This window comes from Humulus lupulus, chromosome 2 (assembly GCF_963169125.1).
Source record: "Humulus lupulus chromosome 2, drHumLupu1.1, whole genome shotgun sequence".
NCBI lineage: Eukaryota > Viridiplantae > Streptophyta > Magnoliopsida > Rosales > Cannabaceae > Humulus > Humulus lupulus.
Window position 1 is genome coordinate 64,982,410 of NC_084794.1, and position 9,584 is coordinate 64,991,993.

General features: G+C 39.8%; 1 protein-coding gene and 1 non-coding gene across 2 annotated transcripts; both read left to right on the forward strand.

Annotated features, from left to right (window-relative positions):
- Positions 1–1,011: 1,011 nt before the first annotated feature.
- On the forward strand, positions 1,012–1,085 carry TRNAI-AAU (transfer RNA isoleucine (anticodon AAU)). The gene has a single exon. It is a non-coding gene; the product is annotated as a tRNA-Ile (tRNA).
- Positions 1,086–1,191: 106 nt separating this feature from the next.
- On the forward strand, positions 1,192–3,967 carry LOC133817945 (uncharacterized). Its single transcript, XM_062250598.1, has 7 exons — positions 1,192–1,522; positions 1,894–1,988; positions 2,282–2,393; positions 2,526–2,644; positions 2,805–2,991; positions 3,104–3,247; positions 3,403–3,967. Exons 1-7 carry the CDS (start codon positions 1,226–1,228, stop codon positions 3,691–3,693), a joined length of 1,245 nt encoding a protein of 414 aa, XP_062106582.1. The 5' UTR covers positions 1,192–1,225; the 3' UTR covers positions 3,694–3,967.
- The last annotated feature ends 5,617 nt before the right edge of the window (positions 3,968–9,584 follow it).

Below are 9,584 nucleotides of genomic sequence, written 5' to 3' on the forward strand. Positions count from 1 at the left end.
ATTATTTATTTTTGTTATTTTAATTATATTTCATTTATAAAATTTAAATTTATATTATACTAATAATTAAAATAAAAAATATACAACACAAAAATTAATAATAAAAACCTAATAACATTATCAAATTTAAAATTACAAAATTTAAATTACTAAATTAAATCAACAACAATTAAAAAATACCAACAATAACAATACAAAAAACAACAATTGTTACTAAAATTTATTGTCAATATTTATTTATTGATGATTAAAAAGATTAAAAGTAGAATATTCTTTTTTAAAGTAAAATTTAAAGTAATATTTGAAGTAGTGATTGGAGATGAAATAGTAATTTGAAGTGAAAATGTAATAAAATGAAGATAAAGTTGATTTAAAATGAAGTTGTGATTGAAGATGACTTAAGCTATGCTACATCATGTACTTTCTCAATTCTCTGTAAGACCATCTTCAATGCAAAATGTAAATTTTATGTTAAATTTAACACAAAAAATGAGTTAGTGCTATATTTGGCTCAATATTTATAATTGTGTTCAAATGCACAAGATGCAAATTAACACAAAAAAAATCAATAATCTATTTAATATTTATTTAGAACATACAAAAATTATTTTTTATTATCCAAAATTTGTACTCCAAAAAAAATTCATTAAAAAAATAATAAAAAATGATATATGATTGATTATTAATTGTCAATTATTAAATTATAATAATTAGTGACAATATAATAAATGAAAAAGTAGTATTAATTGATATACTAAATTTAATTTATGCTGTATTTTGAGTCAAATTAGACATATTTTTTGGAACACTATTAAAATCATATATTTTGTAAAATGTACTAAATATAATACTGTATCAATTTTTAACACTCGATTGGAGATGATAACACAAGGAACTTCACAATTAAAAAATACTATGCGTCTAAATCAAACGAAAAGAAAATCTAAATTATGAAATGAAATTATAAAACTATAGTAATAATTAATAAAATAGGATCACATTATGACATCTGGCCTATTAGCTCAGCTGGTTAGAGCGTCGTGCTAATAACGCGAAGGTCGCAGGTTCGAGACCTGCATGGGCCAATCCTTAAGTTTTTGTTTTGGACCATTCTTATTGGGCCGTTATAGGCAAATTCAAGCCCATTTAAGAGATCTGACAAGATAAATTACCCATTATTACGTCCTCACCTCATATCATAACTCATAATCCGAGCTCGTCTTCAATGGCTTCCATTTGGTGCCACTCACTATCACTCCTCCCCATATACAAATCATCATCAAATCCCAGCTTAGTCCGTCCCTTCCTCGCCAAATTTTCTAAGCCCAACCCATTTTCTAGACCTCTTACCAAACTATGGAGCTCCGGTACCGGTGCCACGAATCCAACGACGCCGTCGTCCTCTTCCACGGTCCCCGACGAAGAAGAAGCCCATAATTTTCCCACCGAGTTATCCATGAGTATCGATAATCTTCTCAGCTTCTTCAATATCAATTTGGGTCACTGGATTGGTTCTTTCTTTGTAAGCATCATTCTTTCATTTTCTTTTTTAACCAAAATGAAAATAAGTAAAAGATTAGTTTGTATTGTTTGTTTACGATTTGTTCTAGTTTTAGTGGGCGGTCGCTTCTGTTTGGTTGCCTAGAAAAGGTTTTACTGGGAAAGAAAAAAAATCAACTTGGGTTATCCTAGTTTTGGGTTTAGGCATTGCAGGGGGTGGCTTCATTATAATTTCTGCTGGCTTTAGATGGCGAAAGGTTCTGCATTTTACTAGTCCCTTTACCATGACTGCATTTTCTTTAAATTGCATATGTGCACTCTGGTCCACTGTTGAATGTTAAAAAGTTACGTTTTTTCATTTTTTATTTATTTTGTTTTATATTTCTTTTTCAGCAATTTGATGCTGGTGGAAAACTATTGCATAAATTGGATACTAAGCTTGCAGTTAGCTCTTATGGGGAGGATGAACTCGCCAGCCTTATTCAAACGTAAGGTTATATCAAACCACGTTAGTTTATTAATAATCAAATCAAACTATGTGAAGTTTTGAAGAAAGAGAAAGAGAAAATTGATTAGACAAATGGCTATCCTTGTAGAGATAAAAGGATATGAGTGTTCTTTGGACACAATACTAGTTTCATTTTTGGAGAACAAAAGCTTTCTGCAAAGGTTTTCTTTCCCCAAATACCAACAAGAAACCGTAAATATTAATGATTGAATGTCATATATGTTTATTTATTTTTTTTATATAATGAGCTTACTTTTGTCACAATATCTATAGATTATACATTAAACAACCTCCATCAACAGTCTCTGGATATGATGATGAGGTGGAATGGGCAGAATACAAAATCAAAGAAACTAATATGTTTACTGTAGACAAATATCAACAGGTGAGGTTTCCAACACTTCAGAGATGTGGATTTCACTTTATAATTGGGTGCTTTTCCATGGAGATATAGCTTATAGCTTAGTTTTTGTGATCTCTTGTTTTCTGTTGAATATCCATTGTAATTAGCCTGCAGATTGGCTACTTTCCCAATGAGAAAGCATTTTCTCTAAGGTACCAGACTGCTGGCATGTTAGAAACTGTGCTTCGACAAGGGGTTCTAGGGGAAGATGACATTGGCGAAGAATCACCAAGGTAAGTGGTACATAGCTAGAAGAATGTTCTCATGCGTTGACCTCTTTTCGTTTCACATTTTTTTATGGATTTGCATGTGGATTTTCTATCATTTTGACCCTTTATATTCTTCAATTCCCACTTAAATTCACGCAACTCTTTTATTTTTCTTGCCATGTAGAAATCTGAAGCTTCCTTCCCGTCGCCCGTCCATAGTATGTGAAAGTTGTTTGTATTCACTGGAGAAAGACATGCGAGCAAGAGCATTCCATGTCATTGACCCAAAAGGTGTTGTAGAAATGCTTCTGATCTTCCTTGAGGAAAGAGGTGAAGGATTGCTCCACCATCCCTCAATTAGTCACACTACGGTAAATTAATATGCTGCAACTAATTAGCTATGGTTCTGATTGTTTTGTTAGAAGCAGCTTCATTGGTGTATGCTTTTTAAAAAACCTTTCCTGATTCTATTTTTTGTTTCAGGACAACACAGACAGGGTTTCACCATTTCTTGGCAAGTGGAAAGGTCATTCCTTAACAAAGCGGAGTGGTGTTTATGGAGCCACAATTGCTGAAGCTGACACGGTAGCATCACTTGAAATGGATGACAAGGGTCAACTTATTCAGGTAGTCACTCCAAACTAATTGATGCATCCCCAAAGTTTCAGGCGTTTGGAAATGTAGATGCTGAGATAGTAATGTCACTAAGAATAATTAGAACATTGGCCTAATATCCTTTTAGGCTTCTATTTCTTTTTCTAATCTTACTAAACAATTGTCAGAATATGGCTTCAACATCTGCTGGGGGCGATGTAACCACATCCGTGCCATGGACTGGCGTCATGTTGAACAATTTGGTTATCTTTGAGGGGGGTTACCAGATAACACTGTTGCCTGGCGGTATGTACATGGGGTGCCCTTGTGATGTGTCCAGGAGCATAGCAGAATCCAAGTCATTCCATTTGGAGTTCTGTTGGCTTGAATCGCCTTGTAAGAGACAGAGGGTAGTTCGCACTTATGATGTTGAAGGCTTGGCCGTTTCATCTACTTATTTTTATGAGACGAAAATTTGACTTTCTAAGAACAAAAAATAGACTCTTCACTATGGGGTCGTACATTGCTCTGCAAAAGACCTATATGTGGCGCCAAACTGTGTTTGCTTTCAAGTCACACGAGAATCTTATACACCTTTGAGTAAAGGGTCCATTTTGTAACATAGAGCATTTTTTTTTTTTTTTGAGCAAATAGAGCTATTGGTTTTGTATTTATGTATCTTTGGAAGAAGTCATTCATAACTTCCTTTAATCATTTTTATTGAAATGGGGGAGTTAAATTAGAAGAGGATAATCTCAAACCTTCCTTTGTGAGAGAGATAAAATTAGAAGGAAAGGTAACCATTCATTGTCAATTTTCATAGATGGACCTAAATGGTAAATAGTTACGAATTTATTAAATATTTTAAATGGACTACATTGCAAATTTATGATGAATACAGGGACTTGACTACTAAAAATATATTAAAGGACCGATGTGCTAATCCTGATAAATTTGAAGAACAACCATGCTAATTTTTTATTTTATTTCTAAATAGGGTTTATATTTTTTGGATTCTATGTTTTGTCCAATCACCTATTTGGACACTGTTTTGACAAATGACCTTTTGGACCTTGTGTTTTGTAAAATGATTCATATAGAACTCTAAACTCGATTTTAGTCAAAGTTTTATCGGTTAAAATTACAAATAATTCATCAAACTAACAATTTAAAACAAAAACAAAATCATTTTACCTATATTCAATTTTGTCTTCATCAAAATTTGGTTTATGAGTCTATTTGAACTATTTTACAAAATACAGGGTCCAAAGATGAATTTGTTAAAATACAAGGTCCAAACAAATAATGGGATAAAACACATAGTCCAAAAAGGTATAAACTTTTCCAAATATATATCTATTATATATAAAAAGTGTGCAGATAACATAAATTATTAGTTTTAATAATTTGTTTTGTTAACTTTAACGGAATATTCTAAATATTTAATGGAATATACTTTAGAACTAACTTAAAAATAGATATTTATCAATTATATTAATATAAATTCAAATATCATTATTATAATAATATATAATCTTATTTAATAAATATATTAATATAAATTTGAATGTTATCAAATATTATTATGATAATAATATATAATCTTATTTTTTTTACTAATTATATTAATATGAATTTAAATATTATAAAGTATGATTATTATTATAATAATATTTAATACTAAATATTTAAATTTAATACTTATATCAATATAAATTTAAATACTATAAAATATCACATTTAACATGGCCCCGCGGGCGTCCATGAAAGGATGCTGCCACAAGGAGGCCGACTCAACCTCCGGCACCAGCAGAGCCATCTGCTCCACCTAGGCCCCAGAGGAGTACTCGAGCTCGGGCCCCGGCTAACCCGCCTGTGGAAGTGCCTGCAGGAGCTGAGAATAACCGAACCCCTGCAGTGGCTCGGACTCAGGTACCTGGGAGTGCACCAAACGTGACCGACCCATCTCGGGCGAATTCTGGATCCTCTAGGCCGCGACAGGGGTGGCAGCCACTGTCGCCTATACGGTTCCCTCCGTCACCCATGTTGTACCCAGTTTTCGAGCCATGTTAAATGTGACCTCGAAAGTTGGATTCACAAACAATTGGACTCGTAAGGTTTAGAGTATGCTCCAGGACTAAATATCGAGCCTGCAAGACATAGACGACCTCGAATATGGTGACCTCGAAGTGTTCATGACCTAGAAAGGTAGCTCCGGAGACGCATCCATCCTCAGGGATGACTTCGGATCAGGGGTCCCGAGCTCGACGCACATATGATCTCGAAAGCCATGTGACCTCGGAAGATGTCTCTAGCTCGAAAGCTGACGAAAAACCTGGGAAGCTGAGGCCTTGGAGATATATGATCAAATCCTTGAATATCTATAAGTGTTGTCCATACGAGATGTAATCCTCATTTATTACTGTAAATCCCCTAGAATCGTGGGATATCATTTGGTCAGTTATACGTCCCCTGGTCTTCGGGGGACGTTTCCTTTTATATTTGATTATAGGCATTTAAAGCCATTTATTTTATTTACGCAAAAAGAGTAACTACCCAAATTATGTGGGATAGTATTCTGCAGCCTTCTCTATAAATATAGAGGTCATGCACCATTGTAAGGGACCGAAATTCTGAACCTTGAGAGAAAACTCTGAAGAATTCATGCTTAAGAATTTTCAGAGATAATCTTGAGTTTAATAACAGAGACTCGTGGACTAGGCAGATTTAACTGCTGAACCACGTAAAAATCGTGTGTTTGTGTTGTTATATTTTAATTGGCCATTATCAGTTATTGTTTACGTGCTCTCCCTTCATTGTTGACGAAAAATGGTGTCAAAAGTTTGGTGCTTTCATTGAGAGCCTTAAGCATTCATCCCTGAGAAAATCATGGCCACAAACAATCAGAGCACACCTGAAGAAAATCACAGCCAATGGAGAATCCAGATGTTGAAGAGAGAAGTGGGTCTTCTGATTCCCGGGGACCACCTCCTTCACCAAGAGACGAGGATATGTACTACAATCCTGAGCGGTACGTTCCTATTGTGGAACTTGAAAACCGGCAACTGAAGCAGCTGTTGGCAGAGGCCAACAAACGGAATGAGGAGTTGACAAGGATAGCCGCAGAGGCGCAGGTGGCTCAGCCCCTGCCTCTGCGCGAAAACCAAGTCCCTCCTCCAAGGGACGTGCATGTTCTTCCCTGGAGGCCCCGCGGGCGTCCACGAAAGGATGCTTCCACAAGGAGGCCGACTCAACCTCCGGCACCAGCAGAGCCATCTACTCCACCTAGGCCCCAGAGGAGTACTCGGGCTCGGGCCCCGGCTAACCCGCCTGTGGAAGTGCCTGCAGGAGCTGAGAATAACTGAACCCCTGCAGAGGCTCGGACTCAGGTACCTGGGAGTGCACCAAACGTGACCGACCCATCTTGGGCGAATTATGGACCCTCTAGGCCGCGACAGGGGTGGCAGCCACCGTCGCCTATACGGTTCCCTCCGTCACCCATAAGATATACTTCGCCACCCCGCAGGAACGCTCAACCAGTTCGAGATCAGGATGAAGGGCGTGCGAGGGAAAGACAAGGAAACAGGGAGACTTTCCAGGAACGGAGAGGCGCTCCATCTGAGAAAAGTCAAACGTCCCGGTCTCGCACGACGGAGACGAGGCGACATAGGAAGAATCCATCGCGAAATAACCGAGCAATGAGTTTCACCAGCGATGAGTCCGGAGAGACCAGGTCCGTCAATAAACATGACCGAGGTTGTAATAATACTGGAAGCCGCAAGAATCGCCCCGACCTGCGAAATCACCTGAACCAGAGTCGAGGTAATGGAGATCAAACAAACCCAGACTTGAGGGATCGATTGAATAAGCGTAGAGATCCCTTGCGGAGACGCGAGCCTGGAATCACGATCAATGACAATCAATTCCAGACAGCACTTCCAACTGACCCAGTCCAAGAAAGAATTGATCAGCTCGAAAGAGCCTTTAGGCTTTCAAAGAATGAACGAGGAAATGGTCGATATGAGGACTCTGACGAGGAGCTCGAGCCGTTTGCTCCCCATATTTCCAACACTCAATTTCCTCAAGGGTTTCGGATCCTTCACGTCCCAACGTTTGAAGGAAAGACCAACCCGTGTATTCACCTGAGCACGTTCAACACTATCATGAGAGCCAGTAATGTTGGTTACGAGCTCAGGTGCATGTTGTTTCCAACATCATTGGCAGGACCTGCCAAAAGTTGGTTCGAAAAATATAAGAGACACTCAATATCTTCTTGGGAGCAGTTATCTAAAGACTTTAAGAAGCAGTTCAGAGCAATGATGTGGGTCAGACCAGAAGCATCCACCTTAACTAACGTCCGACAACAACCGGGCGAAACACTAAAAAGTTACCTAACAAGATTCAATCTGGAAGTCGCCCGAGCTCGAAATGTAGATGACAGTGGGCACCTAATGGCTATCCGAGCTGGTGTATTACCGGGAAGTGCCCTTTGGGACGACATGCAAGGGAAACCGATAAGGTCAATAACCGAGTTCAACAGACGAGTGCAGAGGTTTGTCAATGTAGAGGAAGCGAGGTCGATGCTCAAAGCGACTTCCCAGTCCGAAACTACAACGATAAACATCAACTCTGCCTCAACCTCGGCGGACCCAGCAGCTCCAAAGCCTGCCACGGAGAACCCCTCCAAGAGAAAAAAGAACGAAGGAAGTAACCCCGAAGCTGAGGGAGGAAAGAAAAAGAAAGGGGAGAGGTACTTCTCCGTGTATAGGGTATACACTGAGCTCAATGAGTCTCGGGAGAACATATACCTGGCTAATGAAAACCAGGTCCCCTTTAGGCGCCCGGACCCGATGAGGAATCAAAAATCCAAGAGGGACTCCAGTAAATATTGCCAGTTCCACAGAGACACTGGGCATACAACAGATGAATGTCGACAATTGAAGGACGAGATCGAAGGGTTGATCTCGAGAGGTTACTTCCGGCAATATGTCAAAAACCAGAGTACTGGTCAGACGTCCGCGAGCCAGAGAGTAGCCGCGCCCCCGACGACGCAAAACAATAACTCCCGAGCTCGGGAAGAGGACAGGCCCCCGCCGATTGATGGAGAGGATGTAATAACCATCTCGGGAGGGCCTCACCTCGCAGGAGGGGGCAGGAATGCCCAAAAGAGGTATGTTAACGAGTTGAAGACAGGGGACAGGTCTCCTTATGAACGCGAACCTAGGGCACCAAAAAGCCAGAGGATTGAAACACAACCAATAACCTTCACCGAGGAAGACGCCTCCCATGTTCAGTTCCCTCATCATGATCCGCTGGTCATTACTCTTCAGCTGGCCAATAAAAGGGTCCACCGAGTTCTCATAGATAATGGGAGCTCAGTCAACATCCTTTATAAAGCAACCCTCGAGAAGATGGGACTCTCCCTTCGCGACCTGAAAGCATGTGCAACTACTTTGTACAGCTTTTTAGGAGAAGAAACTGTCTGTATGGGATCCATTGAGCTCCCTGTGACCTTGAGAGACTATCTAGTCTCGGTGACCAAGATAATGGAGTTCGTGGTAGTATACTTACCATCTGCCTACAATGTGCTGCTCGGGAGACCCGCCCTGGTCAGGCTGGGGGCAGTTTCATCAGTAAGGCATCTGGCCCTTAAGTTCCCGACCCTTAGCGGAGTCGGGACATTAAAAGGAGACCAATTGGCAGGGAGGGAATGCTATAGCATCTCCTTGAGAGGAAAGAAACAAACGAACGCTCAAGCACTCGTTATCATACAAAACAAAGACGGAACAGTTTTAGAAATTGACGAGGAGATTGATCCGAGGATTGAGGAGAAATTTGACCTCTAACCTTTAGAGGAGCTCGAATAAATTCAGCTCGAGGAAACTGATCCCTCGAAGAAAGTGAAGGTCGGAAAACACCTCCAAGACGAGGCAAAATAGCAATTAATTTGTTTTTTGAAGAAAAACTAGGATGTCTTCGCGTGGTCACATTCAGACATGTTAGGGATAAGCCAGAATGTAGCAAGCCACGCTCTAAACATAGACAAAAGCTTTCCCTCAAAGCAACAAAAGCGAAGACAGCTGGACGAAGACAGAAAGAAGGCGCTAAAGGAGGAGGTTGACAGGTTGAAGGCGAACCGATTCATTAGGGATGCCTTTTACCCGGACTGGGTAGCCAATCCGGTGTTGGTCCCAAAGCCCAATGGGACGTGGAGAACCTGTATTGACTACTCAGATCTCAACAAAGCTTGCCCAAAAGACTGTTTTCCGTTACCAAGGATTGATCAGCTCGTGGATGCCACGGCGGGGCACGGCCTGATGTCGTTCATGGATGCCTATTCTGGATATAACCAGATTCCCATGCATGCCCC

What these genes read in the sequence shown, in the direction of transcription:
- LOC133817945 (XM_062250598.1), top strand. Translation starts at nt 1,226, where the DNA reads ATGGCTTCCATTTGGTGCCACTCACTATCACTCCTCCCCATATACAAA. An exon ending in ATTGGCGAAGAATCACCAAG is followed by an intron (nt 2,645 to 2,804) that starts GTAAGTGGTACA and finishes CTTGCCATGTAG; the next exon opens with AAATCTGAAGCTTCCTTCCC. An exon ending in CCTCAATTAGTCACACTACG is followed by an intron (nt 2,992 to 3,103) that starts GTAAATTAATAT and finishes TTTTTGTTTCAG; the next exon opens with GACAACACAGACAGGGTTTC.